Genomic DNA, 27,838 nt, shown 5'->3' with positions numbered 1-27,838 from the left:
GTAAGTATTTAGATTTCCACCCTTTCCTCCTGCTGCCCTGACCAGGCACCCAACCTTGCAATAAGGCTGGTCAGAGCTTGATTCAGTGAACTGCAGAGCTTTGGGAGAACCCAGACATGCTCATGAAGACCAATGAGCATGTGGCCCCTGCAGCAAGACTGAAGTTACCTGTACAGCATCAAAGCTGCAATCACCACCAAAATCAGCAGAATAGTGAGGAGTCCACCAATGGCGTAGCTGATATGAAGTCCTTCCCCTAGGAAGAATAGAGAAACACTAGGCAGGGGCCACCGACAACTTTCTAGCTGGTGCTAGTGTGAGGAATGGAAAGCTGAAAGGCTCCTGTTGTAGGCGTTGGATCCCATACCATCTGAGGATGGCTGAGGGCCTCCTTTTCAGATAGGTAAATGGGAGGTGCAGGGAGGAGGCTGAGAAGACATCTGTCACTCTGCCAGCATCTCTGATCCCATTTCGACCACTTCCTAGCTATCTGACATAAGGCAAGATGCTTAACTTGTAACCCTACGTCTTCTCTTTAGTTAAACGTAAATAATAAATTGCTCATAGGACTGGAGGAAATTACATGACAGCATGTATATATACATGTGCACACACATATATGTGGCATATATATGGCTTATCACACGCCTGGCATATGGAAAGCATAAGCTGTCACTGTAAGTGGTGAGAGCTATTATGATTACTATTTCTATGGATTTAGTTTAAAAAGAGTTCATCAACCCCAGAGTCCCAACGAAGGTCATGAAAGATATCAGTGGAGACTTACATTCACTCCATCTTCTTTTCCAGAACAGTGGGGTACTCAGGGCTTACCTGGAGCAGCAGGAACAGCCTCATTGGAACGTGCACACAGGCCCAGCCTGGCATCCCTTTCAGAGCATCTGTGGGGCACAGAAAACTGAATGTGAAGCCTACTCATACTCAGTGAAGGTCACGCCTTCCCCCAGGAAAGGGGGAAAGGCCTGTAAGTGGGGGCTTTCAGGTATGAGAATGTACGAGATGGAAGATATCAGAGGCATGGAGAGGGCAACAGCAGGAAATGGAGAGAAATCCACGCAAGGCACTGTTTTCAAGCCGTTATACCATGTTTAAATGTGTTATAAAATATGTACCTTTAAAAATGAGAAGCAGGTTTGGGAGTGAGTTGGAAGTCTGCAGAAAGAATACTAAGGACATCAATATTAGGCTTTCTTAAACTACCAGCATGAGTCAGAAGCGGCTGCTAGCCAAGCCAATCTGATTGGATAAAAATTATCACAAGAGCTAAATATCCCAAGGTCAAAAAATGTTTTTCTTCTCTTCATTCTTTCACAAAGGAATATGAAAGACATCCAGAGGGAGTGCTCAGATAACTAACTTGAAATGCTCAGAAGGTGACTTCTTTGTGGTATATTATGAGCAGGCAATCAAAGGCATCTCCTAAACAGCCAGAGGAAGGCTACTTGCAAGAGCATTTGGAACCAAGATGCACTGAATATTCAAATAGAACTCTGACAATAAGAAAAGGTCCGAGCAGGGTCAAAAGTTTTCTAAATAAACCTAAAGAAAATCAGAGAGTAATAGTGACTGATAGTACTTAAAAGTCAGTGAGAAGGGCACATGTTTATACCTGGGTGTTTCCTTTTCTTTACAAACTGTAGTAAAAACAGAGAATGGGGGCACACAGCATATGAAACTGATCATGTGCAAATCTTGTAACTTTAGGGACATTGAGTCTATAGTTTTTATTTGGGATCATTATTATGTTTCTGCTTTCAGAATTGAAATCAAGTGTTAACTACCTTGTAAGCTACTGACGATATTAAAAATAAAGAGACCAGTATGTTGCAGTGGAAAAAAAAAAACTGTTCAATTAGAAAAATGTCTAGAAAAGATAGACATCAAAACATTAAGAGCACATTATATATAGGTATAGGATATTCCCTTCTTCTTTATTCACATCTGTATTTCCAGATTATTTATTTATTTTTGGTTTTTTGGTTTTTCTGAGACAGGGTCTCAGTCTGTCACCCAGGCTGGTGTGCAGTGGCACAATCACAGCTCACTGCAGCCTAAACCTGGGCTCAAGCGATCCTCCCAACCTCAGCCTCCCAAGTAGCTGGGACTACAGGCATGGGCCACCATGCCTGGCTAATTAAAAAAAAATCTTTTTTGTGGAGACAGGATCTCACTATGTTGCCCAGGCTTGTCTTGAATTCCTGGACTCATGTGATCTGCCCACCTTGGCCTCCCAAAGTGCTGGGATTACAGGCATGAGCCACTGCCCCTGGCCCAGATTATTTTTTATAAAATATAAACAGAAAACACAGTCATTAGAATTTTTTGCCAGGTGCAGTGTCTCACATCTGTAATGCCAGCACTTTGGGATGCCTAAGCAGGTGGATCGCTTGAGCCCAGAAGTTTAAAACCAGCCTGGGCAACATGGTGAAGCTCCATCTCTACAAAAAGTACAAAAAATTAGCCAGGCATAGTGGTACACATTTATAGTCCTGGCTACCTGGGAGGCTGAAGTAGGAGGATCACATGAAACCAGGAGGTCGAGGCTGCAGTGGGCTTGAGCTGTGTTCATGCTACTGCACTCTAGCCTGGGTGACAGAGTGAGACCCTGTCTCAAGAAAAAAAGAAAAGAATGTCTCTGAATTGAATGTAACATCATATTTAATCAATTTTAAGATGTTTGTTTTTTCTATGGCCTACCATCTCTTAAACAGGCATGTGACTTACAATCAATAGCATTTCACATTTGCTGTTGGTTATCTTTTCAGTTTAATTTCTCAAATCAGGATGCATTTTATAGTGAATAGCACCTTTAATTTAATGAAATAAGATACTTTATACTTGATTTGAGAACTGTTCGTGTTTATGCTTGCTTATTTAATAATGGTGTTTGTGTGTGTGTGTGTGGGGGGGGTGCACATGACATTATAAGCTAAGGCCATCATATCTCTGGGGAAACCTTTTTGTTCCAAGTCATAAAGCCACAGCCCAGAGACTACTGTTGGACAAGCCAATATGCCAAACCTATGATGTGAGAACATGTCACAGAGAGAAGAAGAAGGAGGAATACCATGTGGGAGGGTCCTCCTAAGTGATTTCTGTTTAAAGTTGTTCTTTTGTTGTTGTTGTTTTGTTTTGTTTTTGAGATGGAGTTTCGCTCTTTGTTGCCCAGGCTGGAGTGCAATGGTGTGATCTCGGTTCACTGCAAACTCTGCCTCCTGGGTTCAAGTGATTCTCCTGTCTCAGCCTCACGAGTAGCTGGGATTACAGGCATGTGCCACCACGCTCGGCTAATTTTGTATTTTTAGTGGAGACGGGGTTTCTCCATGTTGGTCAGGCTGGTCTCGAACTCCCGACCTCAAGTGATCCACCTGCCTCAGCCTCCCAAAGTGCTGGGATTATAGGCGTGAGCCACCACACCCAGCCTTAAAGTTGTTGTTAAAGCTTCTTGCCCTCAGAGCTGAAAAGGGAATCACTTGTAACAATCTACAAGTCTGAATATCACCTTCTGTCCCAAATAACAGGGACTGGTAGCTCCTGACATAATCTACCTCCCAACTGCCTTATCAAGCTGGGACTATGAGCTGGTTGTGGGATGGTGATTTGAATCAAAGGGCCCACGATCCTGCATCGAACCTATTTACCTTCCTTCCACCTCCTCCAGAGACGTGCGGGTCCGGGTGGTTGAAGAATGCAAGGTGGTAGGTGGTGTGTTGGGTAGCACTGGGCTCTTTTCACTCATGCCAGTAGCCCTAGGAGCTGGTGGTACCAGGCCAGGCACTAGACAAAAAAGAGGATTGGAGTGGGCCACTGGAATCACAAACCTCTACATATGGCCCAAGAGTAGCAGCTGGAGAACTTGACAAAACAATCTTTTAGCTGCCCTAGTCCCAGGCACCTTCATTAGTAGCCCTTCTTAATACTATAAATAAAAAGGAGTTGGATTCAATAATAATAGCTCTGGATGGGACAGCTGGCTCACCAGTCAGGAAGAGAGAGTGATGCACAGGCCACTGATGATCCCACAGCAGGGACCTGGGAATCAAGAGACCTGAATTCTGTTCTCGCAAATGCCAGAGGGCATACAAACCCACGTTTGAGCAATTCCCAAAACCCAAGCAGACTGCTACCAATCACTCCACTAATAAGACCTTCTTTATGAGGATCCCACCCAGAAGGACAGATCAGACCAGGATCAGAGGCTGCTGACTCTCAGCCCTTCCAGGGGCTCTGCTGAGTGGCTCCAGCCATACAGTCCAACTCACCAAGGGAGCAGGGCCGGCTATCAGGTTCGTCTGGACAGGCACATACGAAGTCCGAGGCTCTGGCAAAGCAGAGGTGGGTGCAGCCACCATTGTTCACGCCACAGGCATTGGTCCCTGGAGGCAAAGTAGATGAATGTCTTATCTGGGACAGAATCAGGTCTCCCAATTTAAGGCTTCTCAAAAACAGAGGAAATCCAGGATTACCCTACTCCCAGGGACAGGGGAGCAGGAGAGATACAACCGTGAGGGAGTAAAACGGTCTAAGCGTTTAAAATGTGAACCAAGAAGCTCTCTTGTGGCCCTAACTGTCTTGGTCCCTAACAGTCATTGGGTTGACGACCAATCCCACAGATGTTAAGGAAGCAGGCTCAGTACCCGGGAGCCCACCTGTCTGCCGCTGAGGGGAAACCACGATGATATCCATGAGTCCTTCCACATTCGCCAGCACTGTCTCCTTGTTCCGGCCTGAGTATTTGTCAACACGCTGGATTGACTTGGTCTGCCAGTCTGTCCAGTAGATCCACCTGTCTTGCTACTCAACAGGGGAAGCCCAAAAACAGTAAATATTATTCAGCAAGCAGACTCCTTCCTGTACAGCTTCTGTGCCTCACCATGTGCCACTGCCTCTGCTGAAATGCCCTCTTCATCTCTTCCTCATTTCTGTGCATCGCCAGACATGACATTGTCAAGGAAATCTCCCCAAATCCATATAGACTTCACCATTCTCTCCTCTATACAGTTCTGCACCTTGTAGTCACTTGCCCAAGTGCATTTTTACACTCAAGCAATTTGTTTACTGGTCTGTCCATCCTACCAGTTTAGTTCTTCAAGGACAAGAATGTGTTCTATTCATCTCTGAATTTCTAGCACCTAACACTCAGTCCCCATTTAGTTGATTGAATGACTCCCTCTCTAGCAAGTAGGAGTAAATTTGAAGATTCTTATAGGTTCCTGTTCCTCTGGGCCCTTTGCTCAGAGCACTGACCCAAATCCTGTGCTTGCTTCTGTAGGCAGCTTTCTTCTAATGCAATGATGGTGAAATTCTCAACCAAGGGGAGGGAGGGGCAATGAAGGTGTTCTCATCCCCATCCAAGGGTATATATCAGAAACTGGGGAAACCTGTAGACTGAAAAACCTATATGCAGTATTACCCTGTAGTTTTACATTTAGAATGTGAAAAAAACAGACTATCATTAAGTAAAACCAGATAAAATCTTTTTGGCTAAGTCAGGTGCGGTGGCTCATGCCTGTAATCCCAGCACTTTAGGAGGCCGAGGCAGGTGATCACGAGGTCAGGAGTTCGAAACCAGCCTGACCAACATGGTGAAACCCTGTCTCTACTAAAAATATAAAAATTAGCTGGGCACGCACCTGTAATCCCAGCTACTGGGGAGGCTGAGGCAGGAGAATCACTTGAACCCAGGAGGTGGAGGTTGCAGTAAGCCGAGATCGCACCACTGCACTCTAGCCTGGGTGACAGAGCGAGACTCCATCTCAAAAAAAAAAAATTCGCCAGGTGTGGTGGCACATGCCTGTAATCCCAGCTACTCGGGAGGCTGAGGCGGGAGGCTGAGGCAGGAGAATTGCTTGAATCTAGGAAGCGGAGGTTGCAGTGAGCTGAGATCACACCACCGCACTTCAGCCTGGGCGACACAGCAAGACTCCATCTTAACAACAACAACAACAACAAAAAACGCTTTTTGGCTAGTAGGACATAATATAGAATACAGACAGAGTTGATAATATTTGGCAAAAAAGGATCAAATTTATTTCTCTTTCTCTTCTTTCCTTTCTTCTTTCCTTTCTGTCTCTCTCTCTCTCTCTCTCTCTCTCTCTGACTCTCTCTCCTCCCTGAGATAGCATCTTGCTCTGTTGTCCAAGTTGGAGCACAGTGGTACAAATGTAGCTCACTGCAGCTCGACTTCCTGGGCTCACGCGATCCTCCTGCCTCAGCCTCCTGAGTAGCTGAGACTACAGGTGTGTACCACACCTGGCTAATTTAACAAAAAATTTTATAGAGACAGGGTCTTGCCATGTTGCCCAGTCTGGTCTCAAACTCCTGGGCTCAAGTGATACTCTGACCTCAGCCAGAGTGCTGGGATTACAGGCATAAGCCACTACACCTGGCCGAGATTTTTAAATGATTGAGAATTCCTGTTTTGACCTCAGGCTTGGTAGATCTTCTTTTCCTTGCCCAAATTATTTTTTGTGTTAGAACTCAAAAGTGACAGCTAATAATAATTAAAATGGGTAGCGATAACATGCATGTGGTGCTTACTGTGTGCCAGGTACTATGCTAATGCTGTGTGTCTGTTTCAGGAGGATACTATTATTAGACTGATTTATTTTATAGATAACTGAAGCTGAGAGAGGTTCAGTCACTCCAGTTCAGAGTTACACAGTTATTTAATAATACAGATAGAACTTGAACCCAGGTACCTGGCAAATTGATGGTACTCATTAAATACTTACAAACTGGCTAGATGCCTCCAAACTCTGGCTTTTAGCCACTCCACCCTGTTGCCACTAAGTGAGCTCCCTATGCCCAGATGCTGGGACCGCAGCATTAGGACTAACTGGGGAACTTGTCAAAATGTATTTTACTGTGCCCAGCCTTCATGAAGCAGCTTCTCTATAATCTCTACAGTCAGGGCCTAGGAACCTGCATTTTAACAAGCACCACATCGGATTCTGCATACCACTTTGAGAGCCACTCCTTTGAATACTAGAACATGGGAATGGCAAGATAAGAGTAGCAGGGCACTCGGTGGCCCTACCAACCTACCAAGGCTTCAGGGCACAGGAAAAATCCCTAAAATGAGCTTCAATAGTATGTCTGTTCAGTAGCAGCTACAGCTGAGACTGCTGACTTAGAACCCCAAAGAAACATCCCAGTCAAGGAGGTTTAGTTACCTCTCTCCTGAGCCAGTACCTGTGTGAGGGCAAAGGGGTGGGACACATGGCTGACCAAGACCTGCCGCAGTTTCCCGTTGAGGTCAGCACTCTCGATCCGGTCCAGATGCGCATCCACCCAGTAGATCCTGTGAAGAAAATGAAAAGAGTGGCTGCTCCAAACGCTTACTGGGGAGCCCAGCTCTTCCCCCTAAGAACCTATTTGTCCCCTCCTGAGCTGACTGGCAGATGCTATGAGAACTCAAGAAGCACCCTTGATGAGGGGTCATTGTGAGTCCCAAAGCTGAAGAGGGGAGCTGGTGGTTCATGAGTGGGGAGGTCAGGGCTGCTCTGGGGAGGCGTAGAGAGTCTAGTGACCTCAGAGGAACCACCACCCAGCCTCATCTTCAGGAATTTGATTGTCCTTTGACTCCTACCCAAGAATCAAAGCCCGATTTCTTACAAATGGTCTTTAAGAAGAGAGCTCAGTCGGCTGGGCATGGTGGCTCACACTTGTAATCCTAGCACTTTGGGAGGCCGAGGCGGGGGATCACTTGAGGTCAGGAGTTCGAGATCAGCCTGGCCAACATGGTGAAACCCCATCTGCTAAAATACAAAAATTAGCCAGGTGTGGTCACACGTGCCTGTAATCCTAGCTATTCGGGAGGCTGTGGCACGAGAATCGCTTAAACCCAGGAGGTGGAGGTTGCCGTGAGCCAAGATCGTGCAACTGCACTCCAGCCTGGGCAAAAGAGTGAGACTCTGTCTCAAAAAAAAAAAAAAAGGAAGTGAGCTCAGTCTACATGGACCTCGCTGAAGTTAAAAGAAGAAGGCATTCTACCACCTTTCCAGAAGTCTTGGATTCCCTTCCCCTTTTTTTGGATCAGAAGGGGGCACAGACTGCTTCAGAGCCCCTTCCCCCCGCCCTTAGCATTTCTTATCTAGACAAGGAGTTGTACATTCCGGAGCCTGGGTCGGGCATGGTGGCTCACGCCTGAAATCCCAGCACTGTGGGAAGCCAAGGCAGTAGGATTGCTTGAGTCCAGGAGTTCGAGACCAGCCTGGGCAACATAGCAAGATGCTGTCTCTATAAAAAATTTAGAAATTAGCTGGGCATGGTAGCATGTGCCTATAGTCCCTGCTACTTGAGAGGCTGAGGTGAGAAGATGGCTGAGCCAGGGAGGTTCAGGCTGCAGAGAGCTGTGACTGCGCCACTGCACTCCAGCCTGGGCAACAGAGAAGATGCCGTCTCAACAACAACAAAGTTCCAGAGCCTGACGGGATCAGGATTTGTTATATTATAACAGATATAAGAATCAGCCCTTAAATGAGTAGGGGTGTGAGACCTGTGGTCCAGCCAGAAGACACGCTCTGCCAAAGGCACTCAAATGAGGAACGTGTAAACCAGCCAAACAAAACCCACATAAGGGCTGAGGGCTGGATTTAGCAGTTGCTGCTCTAAGAATACATTCCCTCATCCTTCTCAATGCTTCCTCTTCCCCACATACCAAGAAGCTTTCTATCTTTTCATTTTTCCAACGTTAATCTCAACCATTCTCTCTTCTGCCCACCCGATTTCCAGGAGGCTGTTTGGTGCAAGACTCCCACCTGCGGGTATCATAGTCCAGGGTAAGGCCATTGGGCCAACCCAGGTCTGTGTTGACGAGGACCTTCCGCTCAGAACCATCCAGGTTTGCCCGTTCGATCTTGGCAATGTGGCCCCAGTCTGTCCAGAAGAGGTACCTGAGACACAACAGTGCCATCATCATCAAGGCATGGGAAGACAGCACCCAGAGGTTGAGAGAACACAGAGGACCCACTAACACCATCTTTCCACCCAGCCCTTCTTCCCTGGATCTCTCTTCTGCTGGCCATAAACTTACCCCTTCCTGGGGAAAACAGCAATGGCCCGGGGCTCATCCAGGCTATTGTTAATCAGCACTTTGCGGCAGGAACCATCCAGCCTGGACGCCTCAATGGTATTTCGACCTGTGTCTGTCCAGTACAGGTTTCTGGCCACCCAGTCCACTGCCAGCCCGTCAGTGGTCTTCAGCCCTCGCCCGATCACTGTCTCCATGTTGCTGCCATTCAGGTCTGCTCGCCTTGGGGAGAGCCCAGTGTTGGATGAGCAACCAGACTGACCCAGAATAGAGTAGAACTCCTTTAACCCATGTTCCCGTAACTGGACGCCACTGAACTGTAAGCTCCACAGGGACAGAGACCAAGTATCTATGAGTCTGTTCCTCAGCACCCAGCATGATAGATGCTCAATAAAATAATTGCAGAATGAATGAACCAGTTCTTAGGAGGACACAGTATTTCCTGCTAACTGGAAATAGTGGCAGTTGCCAGGGGATGTCTTGCTAGAAGACAAGTTTATCATTTCCCACGTATCTTTGGGAAGAGACAAGGATTGCTAGGTGGTAATTATAAGAAACGCAGATTTGTCAAAACCTACCTGTGCATTTTTTAAAAGTTAAAAACAATTTTAAATACAAGTAGATATGAGGTTTCATTATGTTGCCTAGGCTGGTCTTGAACTCCTGGGCTCAAGCAGTCTTCCCGCCTTGGCTTCCCAAAGCGCTGGGATTACAGCCGCGAGCTACCACGCCAGACCCTAACTGTGCACTTTTGTAGAGGCCCTATGGGCAGGAGGGAACTCTACCTCAGAATGGGGAGCATGTCACTGTCACCTAGGGGACTTCCCTAAACTGCATATGCCCACCTGTCCCCAGCTTGAGATTCTAATACATCCCTTGGGGAGAGCAAAGGGGAATGTTCCCTGTTCCTCCCTGTGAGGGTCTCTGCCATGGTAAACCACTCTTACTGGTGGCAGGACATCATATTCCTAAGCTGTGTTAGGGCCACACATTTAAAGAATAAAAATAAAACAACGAAAAAATAAAAAACAACAGCTTTGTAAACCACCATAAGCCTTGGCGTTTGGCTGGGGCTCCTTTACTGCAATACAGATACTGGTTATATGGCCTACTCATCAGTAAGTCCTAGGGGATTCCTGGGGCTCCCTCAGGGCACAGTGGTAGGTGCGAAAGGCTCCAGGTCCCCACCCTGACTTTACCTGTTTTTTTGTTGTTGTTTGTTTTACATACTAAGCTTCATATCATCTCTAAACAAACGAAAGTCTGAAACTCTGCTCTAAGTGACAACGCTACAAAGTGAACAAGTCAAAAGTGCCGAATCACTCGTCCGTTCAGCGGTCAGAACATAACCTCACCCACGGGCGACCAGAAGCAAATCTGTGTCCTCTGGAGGTTTCGGTGTTGCTCATACCTGATAACATCCAGGAACACGTCTGTGTAATAGACCTTTCCGTCCACGCTGTCATAGTCCAGGGAGATGACATTGTTGAGCTCAGGAACAGGGACGTGCACATCGGTGTGGTCACTGGTGTCCAGCGAGATACGCCGGATGGAGCCACGGCTGGAGAAGAGCAGGTAGGTCTCAGGAGAGGGATCACAGGTCTTCCCATCTCCCTTCAGCTGGATGCCAGTGGGGCAGGCACAGGAGAAGCCAGAAGGCCGAGGCAAGCAGAGGTGGGAGCAGCCGCCGTTTCTTGGGCCGCACTTGTTAAAACCTGGTGATGAGAAGCACAAGTGTTCACACCTAGCCTGGAACATCATCTGAATCTTACAAAGGTGCTTGTGGCTGACTCTTTGCTGTTCTAAGTCACAGGATTCAGTGCCTGGCGGGGTGAGGTAGAAGGAGGGTCTGCAGGAGAATCTCCAGGAGTCCTTTGAAGGTGACAGCTATAGTACCAGCCATACCCAGAGAGAACACAGTCCAATCTGGAAGGGAGCTTAAACAGGTCACCGTCTTTCTGGCTGTAAAGGAGCTCTGTGCTGTGGATATATCTCTGATGTTGAGATGGCCCCAGAAAGCCAGAGGCTCTGACTCACAGCCCCAGCCCTCTGACTCTCACCTAATGGCTGTGCCCGGTCCACAGCCTGGATGTCCATGAGGCCTGGCAGGTTGGACCTCACGAGGATGACATTGCTGCCAGTACCCTTGTCAGCACGGTGGATGCTCCGGGTCTGCCAGTCAGTCCAGTAGATATAGGAATTGAGCAGGGTGAGGCCATATGGGTGCTGCACCGGTGACACCAATGTATGCCGATTGGCACCATTCAGGTCAGCAGCCTCAATTCGCTGCAGAGGAAGGAGAGGGTGGGGGGTGGTGATCAGCAGATTGGGAACTCTCCATGGAGATCCTAGGCAGGCCTTTCCCATCTTCCCAGGCTCCTGGGAAGCAGCAGGGGCACGGCTGTCACCTCGGTGTGGGCATCGGCCCATAGCAGTTGGGAGCTGGTCTTGTCCACAGTCAGTCCATTGGGCCATCCTAGGTTGTTGTTGATGAGCACCGCGCGGTCTGAGCCATCCATTCCGGACCGCTCTAACTTGGCATTCTCCCCCCAGTCTGTCCAGTACATAAACCTGAGTGAGGAAGAATATTAGCTATATTAGCTAGTTATTTCAGCAGCTACCACATACCATGAATACTTAACAGTATGTCAGATACACTTGAGTACTTATAGTATGTCAGGCAAAATTTTTGCTTGACAAAATACTTTGCAAAATACTTCATGTGCATTATCTCAATCTTCATAAGGGCCACACGGTATGTATTTTCACTACCACCTCCATTTAATAGATAGGTAAGGAAGCTGAGAATTAGAGAGGTTAAATACTGGACCCAAGTGATATAGCTAATACATGATGAAAACATTTCAATCCTGGTATTCTGATTCCAAGGCTCATGCTTTTAACTTCTACACTGTACTGTCACCCTGTGAGAAGCCACAAGAGAGTGGAAGAGCCCCAGGGAGGTCACCTTGTTGCTGTGATGCAAGCTTGCTCTCCGCTACCCATCTTCACCCCATCTAAACCCCAGCTGAGCTGGTCCCCCGCACGACCCAGTGCGATACAGCCAGCTCTCACCCCATCTCATGGTACAGTACGATGGCCCGGGGACTGTCCAGGTTCTGCCACACCAACACTTTCCGCATGGACCCGTCCAGGTTGCCCACTTCAATCCGGTTTGTTCCCGTGTCTGTCCAGTACACTTTCCGGCCAATGGCATCCACCGCGAGCCCATCTGTGGTCTGTAGCCCTGTGGGAAGTCAAAAGAGCACACTGGCTCCTGTTTTAAAACAGATGGGCTATTTCCCCAGCCCTGTTGCCAGACAGGTGGTCCCTGAGCTGGGAGGAAGGCCCACCTGTGGTGATGATGTCCTCGTGCTGTGAGCCATCCAGATTGGCACGGCTGATCCTGTGCAGTGTACTGTCAGACCAGTACACTTTTCCTGGAGAGGGAAAGCTTGGCTCAACCTAGACTCTCACCCCCTACAATGGGACACACACAGCTGATTCGTGTCTTGAAACACCAGAGAGCTCTGGAGCCTCTAGCAGCGGAAATCAAGGAAAATGCAGAAATATCATAGCAGGATAGCTCTTGGCAGAGATGGAGAGAAGAGGGCCCCAAACCATGCTCTCATAACCAAAGAGAAAGTGCTAGAGAGACAGGCACAGGGGCTATGCCAGAGGGAATGGGGAACAAACACCCTGGCTCTTGGCGGGAGACAAAGGTGGTGGGAGAGGAAGGACAGTAATGGCTGAAGGGCCGGGACAGAAGGCCAGGTGGGAAGGGAGGGCCACACAGACCTTCCTGGGGGTCTACTCCGATGGCAATGGTGTTCTTCATGGTAATGTTGATTGGTACCACCACATCAGCAAAGTAAGGGATGTCCAGGGAGACCATGCGAATGTCTATCCTCCTGGCGAAGATGAGGAAACTGTTCATGCCTGCCAGGTGGAGAGCAGGGAAGAGGATCACTCGAGCACAGCCATTAAACGGATTTGGAGTCAGGCAAACTGAAACGCATGCCCCGTCCCTGCTGGTTTCTAGCTATGTTATTCTAGGCGAGTTATTTAAATTATTATTATTTTTTGAGACAGGGTCTTGCTGTGTCGCCCAGGCTGGAGTGCAATGGCATGATCATGGCTCACTGCAGCCTCGGCCTCTTGAGCTCAAGTGATCCTCCCACCTCAGCCCCTGAGTAGCTGGGACTACAGGCACACGCCACCATGCCCAGCTAATTTTTGTCTTTTTTTGTAGAGATGGGGTTTCGTCATATTGCCCAGGCTGGTCCGAAACTCCTGGGCCCAAGCACCTGCCCACCTCAGCCTCCCAAAGTGCTGGGATCACAGGCATGAGCCACCACGCTCAGCCTAAATTATTAAGCCTCAGTTTTCTTATCTATAAGATGGGGACAATAATAGGGTGGCTGTAAGGGTTAAAAGATCATGTACATAAAGCACTTACCATTAGGTCTCACACATATTCATAAATAATGCCTCTTTATTCATATTATGAAAGTGGCTCTCGTTGAAGGACCCTTTACCATGAAGATTAAGAAAGAGAAAAAAAGAAAGGGAATAAAGGGACCCCAGGGGGCTTTACTCACAGCCTGAGAGGCACAGTTCACAGCTCCTTTCTCAAATTCCCAGGGAGGTTAGAGTTCAAATGCAGCCTACCCTGCAGCATCTCCTAGGGAGAAACCTTGACTTCCAAAATCTGGGTAGCCAGGTACTGCTTCTGGGACCCTCCAATAAGGTTGTCACATAGGTTGTGCACTCACAAAAGTGGCACATCTAAGGGGGAGGGTACTGTGACATTGTAGATATCATACATTTCTGTTTTTATTATACCAATTTTGGGCAGTTAGAAGTGTCTTTTTTTTTTTTTTTTTTTTTGAGACAGAGTCTCATTCTGTCACCCAGGCTGGAGTGCAGTGGCGTGATCTCTGCTCACTGCAACCTCTGCCTCCGGGGTTCAAGCAATTCTTCTGCCTCCCAAGTAGCTGGGATTATGCGCCACCATGCCTGGCTAATTTTTGTATTTTCAGTAGAGACGAGGCTTCACCATTTTGGCCAGGTTGGTCTTGAACTCCTGACCTCTAGTGATTTGCCTGCCTTGGCCTCCCAAAGTGCTGGGATTAGAGGCGTGAGCCACCGTGCCTGGCCAGAAGTGTCTTATTCCAACCAAATCAGTATATTATGACAATGTACTAAGAGATGAGAGGAAAGTGTCTTGAGAAAGGAGCATCTTTATCTAATATGCATGAAGACATCATAAGAACTAGTTGGACCCTGCCTCCAGTCCTTTCTACTTGCTCCCCAGGGCCTCTCCCCAGGCTCCTCCCCTTTTCTAAAAGCCGTGAGTCTCTCCCCTGGGCCTCTAGAAGCAGCAGGACTCATGGTTTCTCAGACCACATTGGAGCCCGTCTGCAAGGAAGGAAGAGAGCCATTGCCCCCTCCCAGACAGGCTGTATCTAGATCTGTGATGCCTTCACTCACCTGGTGAGCAGGTCTTGCCATCAGACAGCAGGTTGATGCCTGTGGGGCAGGTACAGCTGAATCCGCTTGGATTTGGGGACCTAAGACACAGGTGGCTACAGCCGCCATTCTCCACAGCACATGGTGTAGACACTGGGTAGAGAGGAGGGGACGTTCAATGGGGAGAGCTAGGGCATAGGAGGGCCACGGAAAAGCCAGTGCGAGCCAAGGGCTGCTCACCTGGGGGCCGGCGGCGGTGGAAGACATGGATGTCCATTAGGTTCTCCAGGTTCTCCTGCAGAGTCTCCCGGTCCAGCCCTGTCAGCCTATCAGCGCTCTGTATACTCTTGGTCTGCCAGTCAGTCCAATAGATGCGCTCTCCATAGAGGGTCAGCCCAAATGGGTGGGGGAGCTGGCTTCCGATCAGCACCTGCCAGGGCCCCAACACTGTGTCATCTTCAACAAAGTCTGACAGTACAGAGCAGTGGCAAGGAGCTCACTGTGGACTCAGAAGGCGGCTCTCCCACTAATACCTACTGTGTGACCTCCAGTAAGAGCTGCTTATAAAATCTCTCTGAGCCTTGCTCTATCAATCTGTGACTTGATCGTGCCTGGCTCTAAGGGTCCTGTGATGGTTTTATTGGAAGATGTTGGAAGTCATCTGTTACTCACATCATCTCAAAGTATCTCTGCACAAATTACTTATTAAGTACAAAATAAAAAAATAGCAACTTTACAGTGGACACCACCTTAACCATACAATGGCAGTAAGTATCACAATAACGCAACAGGCCAACACCTGTGTCTAATGATGAGACACACTGAGAACTCAAGGACATGACTTCACTTAGTGTAGTATTCCTGCTGCAAATGCACACTCTGAATCCAATCACAAGGAAACATTAGATAAATCCAAGTTGAGAGACGTTATAAAAAATAACTGGCCTTTACTCTTTAAAAATGCAAATGTCCACTTTGGGAGGTCCAGGCGGGCAGATCACCTAAGGTCAGGAGTTCGAGACTAGCCTGGCCAACATGGTGAAACCCTGTCTCTACTAAAAATACAAAAATTAGCTGGGCATGGTAGCGGGTGCCTATAATCCCAGCTACTTGGGAGGCTGAGGCAGGAGAATTGCTTGAACCTGGGAGGCAGAGGTTGCAGTGAGCTGAGATCGCGCCATTGCACTCCAGTCTGGGTGACAGAGCAAGACTCTTGTCTCAAAACAAAACAAACAAACAAAAAATGCAAATGTCAAGAAAGTCACAGAAAAGCTGGGGAAATGTTCCAGATTAGAGAGTAAAGAGACTAGATTAGCTGGGCCCCGTGGTGCACAGCTCCAGCTACTCAGGAGCCGCAGACGGGAGGATCACCTGAGCCCAGGTCAGCATGGGCAACACACCAAGACTGCAGTCTCAAAAAAAAAAAAAAGCTATGTGTGGTGGCTCATGCCTAGAAACCCAACACTTTGGGAGGTCAAGGCAGGAGGATTGCTTGAGCCTAGGAGTTCAAGACTAGCCTAGACAACAAAGTGAGACCCCCATCTCTACAAAAAATAAAAAAATCAGCCAAGTGGCCTCAAACCTGTAGGCTCCCGAGTAGCTAGGGTGCAGTAGTAGGTGCCTGTGGTCCCAGCTACGCGGGAGGATCCCTTGGGCCCAGGAGGTCGCAGTTACAGTGGGCCATGTTTGTGGCACTGCACTCCTGCCTGGGCCACAGAGTGAGTGTCTAAAAATAAATAAATAAATAAAAGTTAAAAGAGACATAATCACCAAACACAATGGGTGATCCTGATTGGATCCTAGATTAACAAAGAAAAAAAGTGGGGTGGGAGGAGCTATAGAGGACATCACTGAGGCAATTGGTAGTGAAATTGAGCAAGGACTATGATTAGACAGTAATATTGGGCCGGGCATGGTGGCTCACGCCTGTAATCCCAACACTTTGGGAGGGTGAGGCAGAAGGATCGTTTGAGGCCAGGAGTTTGAGACTAGCCTGGGTAATACAGGAAGTCTCTACCAAAAAGAAAAAAAAAAACTAGCCAGGCGTTATGGCTCATGCCTGTAGTCTCAGCTACTCAGGATCCTAGGAGGTCGAGGGTGCAGTGACCCAGTATTGTGCCACTGCACTCCAGCCTGGGTGACAGAGCATGACCCTGCCTCTAAAACACCAAAAAAAAAAAGAGACAGTAATATTGGGTCAATATTAAATTTCCTGATTTTGATCACTGTACTGTGGTGATGTAAGACAACATTCTTGCTTTTAGGAAATGTACACAGGAATAGTCTGGAGTCAAGGGCAGGCTGTCTGCACTCTAATTTCAGAAGTTCCAAAAAAAGTGAGTGTGTACAGAAACAGAATGATAAAGCAAATGTGGCAAAATTTTATTTATTCTCTTTACCTGTTCTTGCAACTTTTCTGTAAGTTTGAAATTATACCAAAACAAAAACAAAAAGAGATCAATCATGGGCCCACAGTGCAACTGGTAATTTAACAAGCATTAGTTGTGCTGGTTAACAGGAAAGTCTGGGCATTTACACCCCCAGCTCACAGTCCACACAAGTCCCTAGTTTCTTTTCAACATCAACCAGCAGCCCTTTCCCACCGCTGCCCTCAAGCTCTGGATAGCACCCACAGCCTCAGAGAAATAGCACATGCCCCATGCTGGTCCCATCACCTCCAGATCCCCTTATCTCTGATCAGCTGCCAGCTGAAAAGTACTGTCCTGGAGGCTGTCAAGGCTGTGGGAAGATGTTTTAGTGCCACCCTTACCTTCCTCTTACTGCCATCCAGTCCAGCAAATTCAATTGTCTTCATGCCGGCGTCAGCCCAGTATAGCCGCTGGGACCCGTAATCAATAGCTAACCCATTAGGCCAGGTCAGATTAGAAGAGATAATGACTTGACGGCCCGAGGCATCCATGCCAGCTCGTTCAATCTTGGGGCTCGCACCCCAGTCAGTCCAATACATGTACCTGGGCAAAGGCAAGGCGAGGGAGGTCTTACAAGCTAGTTAATATCCAGCAGGGACTCAGAGTACCAGGATTTCAGGGTTTCCACCTGAAGCAGCTGCCTCAGCCTCCTGCTTCAGTGTCCAGCCCAGCCCTGGGCTCAGCGCTATCTCCGAATGCCTTGCCTTCTATCACTATCAAAAGGTACAGTCTTAATAAAAGCACAGCCCACAGCTTAAGTAAAACTCTGCAAATAAAGTGTACGTGGGAATAAAGAAAGAGGAGGGGTGAAAATGAATAAGAAACATTTCCTTGGACAGGCGCCATGGTTCATGCCTATAATCTCAGCACTTTGGGAGGCTGAGTTGAGAGTATCACTTGAGCACAGAAGTTTGAGACCAGCCTGCGCAACATGGTAGAATCCTATCTCTACCAAAAAAAAAAAAAGGCCAGATACGGTGGTGCACATCTGTGGTCCCAGCTACTTGACAGGCTGAGATAAGAGGATCATTTGAATCCAGGAGGTCAAGGCTGCAGTGAACCATGATTGGGCCACTGCACTCCAGCCTGGGCAACGAGTGAGACTGTTTCAAAAAAAAAAAAAAAAGAGAAAAAAACAAAAAGAGAACTGTTTCTTGACTGGATGGGTTAAATAAGTTAACAGAACTCTATAAACCAGTAAGGACAACATAGGCCAGCTGCAGTGGCTCACACCTGTGATCCCAACACTCTGGGAGGCTGAAGCAGGACGATTGCTTTAGCCCAGAAGTTTGACACCAGCCTAGACAACATAGCAAGACCCCATCTCTACAAAAAAAACTGTAAAAATTAGCTAGGCATTGTGCTCTGTGCCTGTAGTCCCAGCTACTTGGGAGGCTGAGGCAGGAGGATTGCTTGACCCCAGGAGGTTGAGGCTGCAGTGAGCCGTGATTTGCACCACTGCACTCCAGCCTGGGCCACAGAGCAAGACCCTGTCTCAAAATAAACAAACAACAACAACAAAAACAGGGTAGATCTATACACTCAACTGAAAAGATACACAAGATATAAGGGCAAGCAGAAAAAAAGTCACAAAAAGTATGCTATTTTTGTAAAACCAAAACCATCACCACCAACAACAAATGTTTACACACATTTAGAAGAAAACCTGGAAAAAAATATCCTAAACTGTTAACTTATTGCTGGAGAGTGAGATCACAGAGAATTTTTACTTTCTACAGATTTAAATTTTTTTAACAATGAGTTACTTTTGTAAGTAAACCAACAATAAAAAAAGATAAAGAAAGAATTGAAAAGTTTCCTTGTCCACAGAGAATACAAAGTTGTCACCAGCTGTTGGGAACAAGCCCCCCAAAATCTGGCCATAAACTGGCCCCTAAAACTGGCCATAAGCAAAATCTCTGCAGCACTGTGACATGTTCATGAGGGCCATAACGCCCACGCTGGAAGGTTGTGGGTTTACCGGAATAAGGGCAAGGAACACCTGGCCTGCCCAGGGCCGAAAACCGCTTAAAGGCATTCTTAAGCCACAAACAATAGCATGAGCGATCTGTGCCTTAAGGACGTGCTCCTGCTGCATTTAACTAGGCCAACCTATTTCTTTAATTCGGCCCACCCCTTCGTTTCCCATAAGGGATACGTTTAGTTAATATCTATAGAAACAATGCTAATGACTGGCTTGCTGTTAATAAATATATGGGTAAATCTCTGTTGGGGGCTCTCAGCTCTGAAGGCTGGGAGACCCCTGATTTCCCACTTCACACCTCTATAGTTCTGTGTGTGTGTCTTTAATTCCTCTAGCACCACTGGGTTAGGGTCTCCCCGACAGAGCTGGTCTCGGCAACCAGCCTCTGGTTTCTACAGCTGCTCTTGCTTCCTTGGGCATATCCATAAGATCTGGTCACTATTCCTAATCTTTAGACTCCTCTCTGGAGCTCAGATCTTGGGAAGGGTGGATGGAGCTCATTCCCAAGGGGCAGCCACTCACCCGCCCATGGGCTCCACCACGATGTCCCGAGGACGATCAAGGTTCTCCCAGATGAGTACTGTTCTCATGCTGCCATCTGTGTTGGCTACTTCAATCCGGTCTGTACCTACCAAGAAGGGACACAGAGATTAATTCTAGTCTTGTTCATTCACCCTCTTACCTTCCATGGCCAACACAAGAGCCTGGTATGTGCCAGCAGAGCACAGAGTAGAGGCTCAAAAGATATTTTGTGACAGATGCACAACGGAAATTTAATGATTTGAACTGTAAGAAGAAATTCAAGGATGTGATCAGTTGGATTTCTTGAAAGAGCAAGACTTCCCAAACATAGGCAACCATAATTTAAGGTGATGATTCTCAAACTTTGGTGTGCATAAGAATCAGCAGAGCTTGTTAAAACACAGATTTCTGAACCCAACACCCAAAGATTTTTTTTTAAATAAAAATATTCGGCTGGGCATGGTGGCTCACGCCTGTAATCCCAGCACTTTGAGAGGCCGAGGCAGGTGGGTCACGAGGTCAGGAGTTCAAGACCAGCCTGACCAACATGGTAAAACCCCATCTCTACTAAAAATACAAAAATTGGCTGGGCGCAGTGGCTCACACCTGTAATCCCAGCACTTTGGGAGGCCGAGGCGGGTGGATCACGAGGTCAGGAGATCGAGACCATCCTGGCTAACATGGTGAAACCCCATCTCTACTAAAAAATACAAAAAATTAGCCAGGCGTCGTGTCAGGCGCCTGTAGTCCCAGCTACTCGGGAGGCTGAGGCAGGAGAATGGCGTGAACCTGGGAGGCGGAGCTTGCAGTGAGCTGAGATCGCGCCACTGCACTCCAGCCTGGAGGACAGAGTGAGACTCTGTCTCAAAAATAAATAAATAAATAAATAAATTATCCGGGTGTGGTGGTGCACACCTGTAATCCCAGCTACTCGGGAGGCTGAGGCAGAAGAATCCTTTGAACCTGGGGAGGTGGAGGTTGCAGTGAGCTGAGATTGCGCCGCTGCACTCCAGCCTGGGCAGCAGAGCGAGACTCCGTCTCAAAATTAAAAAAAAAAAAAAATTCTAGTCCATTTCATGCTCACTAACCCCCAAAGATTCTGATTCAGTAAGTCTTGTCTTTTGTTTTTTGGAGACAGGGTCTTGCTCTGTTGCCTAGATTGGCATGCAGTGGTGTGATCATGGCTTACTGCAGCCTTGAACTCCCAGGTTCAAGCAATCCTCCCACTTCAGCCTCCCAAGTAGCTGGGACTACAGGCATTTCCATTACACCAGGCTAATTAAAAAAAAAAAATTGGGGATGTGTGTGGGGGTCTTGCTACATTTCCCAGGCTGATCTTGAACTCCTAAGCTCAAGAGATCTTGCCTCGGTACCCCAAAGCGCTAGGATTATAGGTGTGAGCCACCATGCCCAGCCCTGATTCAGCAAGTCTAGGGTGGGGCCCAAGAATCTGCATGTCCAACAACTTCCCAGATGATGCTGATGCTGCCACGCAGAGGAGGCAAGGTTGTCATCAGCCTCTGTGGTCCAGCAACCACACTCTGAGTAGCACTTGTTCGGGGTATCCCCTTGGCTAATTAAAAATGCCTGATTTGGCCGGGCGCAGTGGCTCACACCTGTAATCCCAGCACTTTGGGAGGCTAAGGCGGGTGGATCACCAGGTCAGGAGATCAAGACCATCCTGGCCAACATGGTGAAACCCCGTCTCTACTAAAATACAAAAACTTGGCCAGGCATGGTGGTGCACACCTGTAGTCCCAGCTACTCGGGAGGCTGAGGCAGGAGAAAATGGCGTGAACTCGGGAGGTGGAGCTTGCAGTGAGCCGAGATCACACCACTGCACTCCAGCCTGGCAACAGAGCAAGACTCTGCCCCCCCCCAAAAAAAAAAAAAAAAAGCCTGATTTACCCAGAAAGTCATGGAAAGAAAACAAGGCATAGGTTCATGATCTGGAATGCCTTAAAACACTCCCCAGCATCAGCTACACAGCAGAAGCAGCCGCCACAATGTGAGCTTCTCACGTGGGAGCTTCTCACTTTGGCTCTGCAGCAGCCCTCCCGCTTCTGACCTACCAAGGACTTCAGGTGAAGACAGAAGTGGTCCAGGAGGGACACTGGGCTCCTTCTGTCTGAGGCCAGGGTTTTGAACAAGAGGAATCCCAGGGAGCCAGGCAGGCCACGGCTCCCCTATGCATACCTGCATCTGTCCAGTACAGTTTGTTGGTGACCCAATCAATGGCCAGGCCAGCTGGGCTCTCCAAACTGGTATCCACTACCACCTGGGCAGGAAGCAAAGCTGTATCACCAACTGTACTTCCACTCTAGTTCTGGAGCCCAAACTCCACCAGTTCTCAAGGTTGGCAAAGGTATGGGAAGCCCTTCCCTGGAGAGGGCGGATTCCACCCTTCAATCTCCCCACGCTGGGCCCTACCTCCTGTCCTGTTCCATCCCACTTGGCCCTGCTGATGGTATCAGTGCTGACATCTGTCCAGTACACGTGGTCATCCCGGGAGTCCCAGTCAAGGGCCACAGCACTGCGCACGTCAGCCAGTGGGATGACATCATCAGACAGGTCCTCTGTGTCGAAGCTGATTCGACGGATGTCCATCCTTCGGGCAAAAAGCAGGAACTTGTCAAGACCTGATCAAAGGCCGAAAGGGGTCTTCTTTTAATGCTCTAAACCCAAGAACAGTGACAGACACAGACGCTCACCTGCGTGACATCTGGTTCAATCACACTTCCTGGGATCTGGTGCCCTTTGCCCCCTATGCTTTATACCTCAGGCTCCTTTTAAGCACTGCCATGCTAGCAGAATCAGACTTCTATATTAAATGGAAACAGACTCTACCAAGGTCCCAGAAGTGCATGCTGTTTAAGCATCTGTCGGCTTCACCTCAACTTTTCTCTCTTCTTACTTTTCTCCACCTCTTCTGGTGACCTGGCTTGCCCACTGCCAAGCCCTGACCCCTGCTTCTCTGATGTTCATGACTGTGTCAGGGATCCTGCCCCTCCACTCCATCATCTGGGTCCCTTCCTCTTGCTCTCCTCTTCACAACTTAAAGCCAGTAGCTTAAGCTGAGCACTTTCCTTACCAGGTACTGTGCTTGGTGCTTTTTTGGTCTCACACCAAGCCTCTGTCCTGTGTTATTCTTATTCCCATTTTCTAGACGAGCAACCCTGAGGCTAACAGAGATCACGAAGCTTGCCCAGGATCCCACGGCTACAAAGCACCAGAGCTGGACTCAGGTCTGACTCCAGAGAAAGAGCTCTGGCCCCTCCTCTACGTAGTTTACTTCCAGCCAGCTCTTCTCCATCCTCTGCCTTTCCTCTGGTCAGTCTGAATACTTTCTCAGTAGACTTTTCTATCCAGAAAGGCACTTCCTGACTAATGTTGCCAAATGTCTTCTTCCTAGGGCTGGGAAATCCTTAAAGGGAAGCTGGCAGGGGACAGGGGGCTTTACTTCTTACATCTCGCTAAGACAACAGGGGAAGCGCTGGGCACAAAAGAATGCAAGAGGAAAGGGCCGGGCATGGTGGCTCATGCCTATAATCCCAGCACTTTGAGGGGCTGAGGTGGCGTCATTGCTTGGGCTCAGGAGTTTGAGACCAGCCTGAGCAACATAGTGGAACCCCATCTCTACTAAAAATACAAAATTCACTGGGCACAGTGGCTCACGCCTGTAATCCCAGCACTTTGGGAGGCTGAGGTGGACAGATCACGAGGTCAGGAGTTTGAGACCAGCCTGGCCAACATAGTGAAATCCCATCTCTACTAAAAATACAAAAATTAGCCGGGCATGGTGACAGGTGCCTGTAATCCCAGCTACTTGGGAGCCTGAGGCAGAAGAATCGCTTGAATTGGGGAGGTGGAGGTTACAGTGAGCCGAGATCATGCTGCCACACTCCAGCCTGGGTGACAGAGCGAGACTCTGTCTCAAAAACAAACAAAACAAACAAACAAAAAACCCCACAAAATTCACCAGGTGTGACAGTGTATGCCTGTAGTCCCAGCTACTTAGGGAGCTGGGGCAGGAGGCTTGCTTAAGCCCAGGAAGTTGAAGCTACAGTGAGCACTGTTTACACCACTGCACTCCAGCCTAGGTGACAGAACAAGACCCTGTCTCAAAAAAAAAAAAGAAAAAAAAAAAAAGACCGGGGGCAGTGGCTTATGCCTGTAATCTCAACACTTTGGGAGGCAGAGGCGGGCAGGTCACGAGGTCAGGAGTTCAAGACCAGCCTGACCAACATGGTGAAACCCCATCTCTACTAAAAATACAAAAATTAGCTGGGTGTGGTAGTGTACGCTTGTAATCCCCGCTACTCAGGAGGCTGAGGCAGGAGAAGCACTTGAACCCGGGAGGCAGACAAAAAAAAGAAAAAAAAAAATGCCAGGCACAGTGGCTCATGCCTGTAATCCCAGCACTTTGGGAGGCTAAGGCGGGTGGATCACCTGAGGTTGGGAGTTCGAGACCAGCCAGAGCAACATGGAGAAGCCCTGTCTCTACTAAAAATACAAAATTAGCCAGGTGTGGTGGTGCATGCTTGTAATCCCAGCTACTCAGGAGGCTAAGGCAGGAGAATAGCTTGAACCTGGGAAGTGGAGGTTGCCGTGAGCCGAGATTGTGCCATTGCACTCCAGCCTGGGCAACAAGAGCGAAACTCTGTCTCAAAAAAAAAAAAAAAAAAAAGAATGCAAGGGGAAAACTCAGAGTATGAAATTAGGTTCTTAGTTAATATGTGTATGAATGAAACTTCTGAATATTTTCCCTAACCACACTCTCTAGAAAGGACCCAGGTCCCAGGAGAATTTTATTTTACCCAGATTTCAAAGGGTCAGTGGGGTACGCAGCAGTAAACAAGAGCAGCTGCTGACGTGTGAGGAATCACCCCAGGCCCCCTGCTGGTTGTGCCATATGCCTGGACCGCTCCTCTCTGGACTGTTCTTAGAAAAAGTCATCGTGTGCTGGGCTCTCCAGGGCTCCCCTCTCAAAACAATAACTCCTCAGGAGCCCAAAGGAAGCCAAAGTAGCAGTTCAGGGACAGACCAGGGAATCCCATGATCTTCCACTTGTTTGATAAATATGTTTGACATATTTATCCAGCACCTGCTTACACAGAACATTATCAGAGATTCTAATTTTGGCTTCCTGGTTTAAGGGCTGAGAGAAAGTCTTCAACAGGGTGAGGCTAAAGGTAAAAAGGTAGGAAATCATTCCCCTGTTTTCTAGAAGAGCGTAAAACCCTCTTGCTGCCTATAGAGAAGGCATCCTGCCTGGTAAAATGATACATGAGCCTCACTGCAGGTGTTCACACTCGACCGCGTGGTGCTGCTGAGCCTTCAGCAACTAGTGCTGGGTCCTCAGTCCTCAGCTTTGATAGAAGATCCCTCAGCCTCTTAAGTTCTTCCTCTCCAGGGCTCCCTGATGAACGTGGTTTTTCCCACGACAGGCAATCCCTCCACTTCCTATCCCTTGTTCCTTCTCCCCATCCTCACAACAGCCCCCATGGAGGCTGGTGTTGCAGACCCACTTACTCTGGGCACAGGCGTGGCTGCTGATCTTGCGGAAGCCAGTGGGGCAGGCACAGGTGTAGTTCTGGCCACTGGGCAGACACAGGTGCGTGCAGCCTCCGTTGTTGTCCCCACAGCGGTTTTTCCCTGCTCAAAGAGCCCAGGGCAAGAGGATCAGCAAAGGTTTGCAAAAGTGACCCCAAGACTAGGGATTAGGGGTTTAGGTAGGGTGATAGTTCCCTGAAGGGAGAATCTATGTCTTATATTTTTGACAACTGCTGCCGCTGCTAGCACAGTGAGTACCCGGCACAGAGGAGATGCCCTGTAAATGCCTGAATTAAATGGGAACGGTGAAGCCTCATGAGTCTTTTCGTGAATCTTGTTGTAATGCCCCGAATGTCCAGCAGAGGGAGGAATTAGCCCATGTCAGTGCCTCGCTGGATTTCCCCACCAGAAGAAATGGCAACTCCAAGGGGAAGGAAGGTTCTCAGAGGCACCAGAGGCCACCTCAACCATGAGGCTACTTTGGCTCACCCAGTGGGCAGTTTTTTACCTGCAGGTTGGCGCTGGGGGTGCAAGGTGTGGATGTCCATAGGGAAGTGGAGTTTGTTGCGAATGATTTCCTGGTTCTTCCCCGTAAATTTGTTAGCGCTGTTGATGCTCTTGGTGTGCCAGTCTGTCCAGTACAGGCTGTCTTCAAACACTGTGATGGCGAAGGGATGCGGGAGGCCTGGGGAAAGTCCAGGAAGACCTCAGTCTGGACACGGTCGGCCACGGCCCCTGGGCCCAGGCCTGGCAACTACACAAAACCTCTGCCAAGGCTCCTGGGGGGCAGGGACGGGGGTAGGAGGACAAGAGATGAAGGAGAGTGAAGGAAGGGGCTCACCCTGGCTAATGACAGCCTTACGGTGACTCCCATCCAGATTGGCCCTCTCGATGACATGGTGCTTAGCATCCACCCAGTACATACGGCGCCCGGCATAGTCGATGGTGAGGCCGTTGGGCCAGAAGAGATGGGTATCGGCAATGATGCGGCGTCCAGAGCCATCCATGCTGGAGGCCTCAATACGGGGGGTGTTGCCCCAGTCTGTCCAGTAAATGGTACTAGGAAGAGAAAAGTAAATTGGGAAGTGGGCAGCAGAAAACAGGTAGGTAACCGGGAGAATAATCAGGTAGGGAGGGGGCTTTCATCCATTTAACTCAGGGGACTCCAATGTTTGGGCCACAGAATGAATTTTTTTTTTAGACAGGGTCTCATTCTGTCACCCAGGCTGGAGGGCAGGTGAGATTACAGCTCACTGCGGCCTCAATCTCCTGGGCTCAGATGGCCTCCCACCTCAGCCTTCTGAGCAGCTAGTACCACTACACCTAACTAATTTTTTTTTTTTTTGTAGTAGAGATGAGGTCTTGCTATGTTACCCAGGCTGGTCTCGAACTCCTGAGCTCAAGCGATCCTCCTGCTTCGGCCTTTCAAAGTACTGGGATTACAGGCATGAGTCACCATGCCCAGCCTCAGAATGCTTTTTAAGTGTTTGAGTTTAAGTGTCTTTAGACAGGGCATTTATTCATTTAATAATTTTTTTTTCATACTGGCCACAGGCAGGACATACTATCTTAGGCACTGGAAATCTAGCAGTGAACAAAACAGACGAAAGTCTCATAGAATTGACAATATAATGTAATATTAGGACAGGTACTTTCTTCTTTGTCACAATCTCTTTTGCTGCCTTTTGTATTTTCTTTTATTTTTGAGACAGAGTCTCGCTCTGTTGCCCAGGCTGGCATGCAGTGGCACGATTTCAGCTCACTGCAACCTCTACCTCCTGGACTCAAGTGATTCTCCTGCCTCAGCCTCCCAAGTAGCTGGGATTACAGGCACCTGCCACCATGCCCAGCTAATTTTTGTATTTTTAGTAGAGACGGGGTTTCACCATGTTGGCCAGGCTGGTCTCAAACTCCTGACCTCAAGTGATCCACCTGCCTCGGCCTCCCAAAGTGCTGGGGTTACAAGCTTGAGTCACCACGCCCGGCTCCTTTTGTATTTTATACATGCGCGCGCACACACACACACACACACACACACACACACAGTTTCTAAAACAGTTGACACATACTGCAGGACCTTATAAGATACTCCCTCCATTGATTGCACAGGATTTTTAAAAGCCAGAGGTGAGAACTTCATTTTAGAAGTTTTTCTTTAATTCAGATTTCTGAATTTTAAATTTAATTTTTTTTTTGAGATAGAGTCTCACTCTGTCATCCAGGAGTGCAGTGCCATGATCATGGCTCACTGCAGCCTTGAACTCCAGGGCTCAGGTGATCCTCCTACCTCAGCCTCCTGTGTAGTTGGGACTACAGGCATGCACTAATAAGTCCAGCTAATTTTTATACTTTTTATAGAGATGGGGTTTTGCCATGTTGCCCAAGATGGTCTTGAACTCCTGGGCTCAAGCAATCTGCCCACCTCAGCATCCCAAAGTTCTGAGATTACAGGCGTGAGCCACTGAACCTGACCAGATTTCTCAATTTTATTTATTTAACTTTTTTTTGAGACAGGGTCTTACTCTGTCACGCAGGCTGGAATGCACGGTTGCAATCGTGGTTCCCTGCAACCTCGACCTCCCAAGTCTCAAGCCATCCTTGCACCTCAGCCTCCCAAGTCGCTGGGACTACAGGCATGCGCCACTACACCAGGCTAATTTAGAAAAAATTTTTGTAGAGATGAGGCCACACTATGTCGCCCAGGCTGATCTTGAACTCCTGGACTCAAGTGATCCTCCTTCCTTGGTCTCCAAAAGTGCTGGAATTATAGGTGTGAGCCACCGTGCCCGGCCCCTCTATTAATTTTTAGGCTATAATAATTAA

At 48.3% G+C, this 27,838-nt stretch overlaps 1 protein-coding gene and 1 long non-coding RNA gene across 4 annotated transcripts in view; one reads left to right on the top strand and one right to left on the bottom strand.

The window, feature by feature from the left end:
- The window catches only part of LOC129484163 (uncharacterized), a 28,257-nt gene extending 18,787 nt beyond the window's left edge, over positions 1-9,470 (top strand). The window contains exons 3-4 of one of the 3 annotated variants that reach the window (XR_008658360.2): positions 811-1,003; positions 8,758-9,470. This is a non-coding gene — a long non-coding RNA (uncharacterized lncRNA). Of the gene's footprint in view, positions 1-810; positions 2,872-8,757 lie in introns of those variants that run through there. The other 2 variants (XR_010121268.1, XR_010121267.1) reach the window with 2 other exon arrangements.
- LRP4 (LDL receptor related protein 4) overlaps positions 1-27,838 on the bottom strand; it is a 60,837-nt gene that overhangs the window by 7,690 nt on the left and 25,309 nt on the right. The window contains exons 14-36 of the mRNA XM_055281684.2: positions 25,857-26,074; positions 25,524-25,700; positions 24,995-25,117; positions 21,893-22,101; positions 21,659-21,740; positions 19,463-19,568; positions 17,298-17,499; positions 14,768-14,957; positions 14,549-14,680; positions 12,854-12,994; positions 12,409-12,495; positions 12,131-12,302; positions 11,464-11,626; positions 11,116-11,341; positions 10,467-10,770; positions 9,059-9,277; positions 8,784-8,918; positions 7,216-7,324; positions 4,671-4,815; positions 4,284-4,397; positions 3,663-3,798; positions 835-902; positions 169-256 (exon numbers count right to left, since the gene is read on the bottom strand). Coding sequence (XP_055137659.1) covers positions 169-256; positions 835-902; positions 3,663-3,798; positions 4,284-4,397; positions 4,671-4,815; positions 7,216-7,324; positions 8,784-8,918; positions 9,059-9,277; positions 10,467-10,770; positions 11,116-11,341; positions 11,464-11,626; positions 12,131-12,302; positions 12,409-12,495; positions 12,854-12,994; positions 14,549-14,680; positions 14,768-14,957; positions 17,298-17,499; positions 19,463-19,568; positions 21,659-21,740; positions 21,893-22,101; positions 24,995-25,117; positions 25,524-25,700; positions 25,857-26,074 — 3,546 coding nt within the window. The remainder of the gene's footprint in view (positions 1-168; positions 257-834; positions 903-3,662; positions 3,799-4,283; positions 4,398-4,670; positions 4,816-7,215; positions 7,325-8,783; positions 8,919-9,058; positions 9,278-10,466; positions 10,771-11,115; positions 11,342-11,463; positions 11,627-12,130; positions 12,303-12,408; positions 12,496-12,853; positions 12,995-14,548; positions 14,681-14,767; positions 14,958-17,297; positions 17,500-19,462; positions 19,569-21,658; positions 21,741-21,892; positions 22,102-24,994; positions 25,118-25,523; positions 25,701-25,856; positions 26,075-27,838) is intronic.

The sequence above is a fragment of the Symphalangus syndactylus genome, chromosome 6 (assembly GCF_028878055.3).
Source record: "Symphalangus syndactylus isolate Jambi chromosome 6, NHGRI_mSymSyn1-v2.1_pri, whole genome shotgun sequence".
Classification (NCBI taxonomy): domain Eukaryota; kingdom Metazoa; phylum Chordata; class Mammalia; order Primates; family Hylobatidae; genus Symphalangus; species Symphalangus syndactylus.
This window is presented reverse-complemented; position numbering and strand designations above follow the sequence as displayed.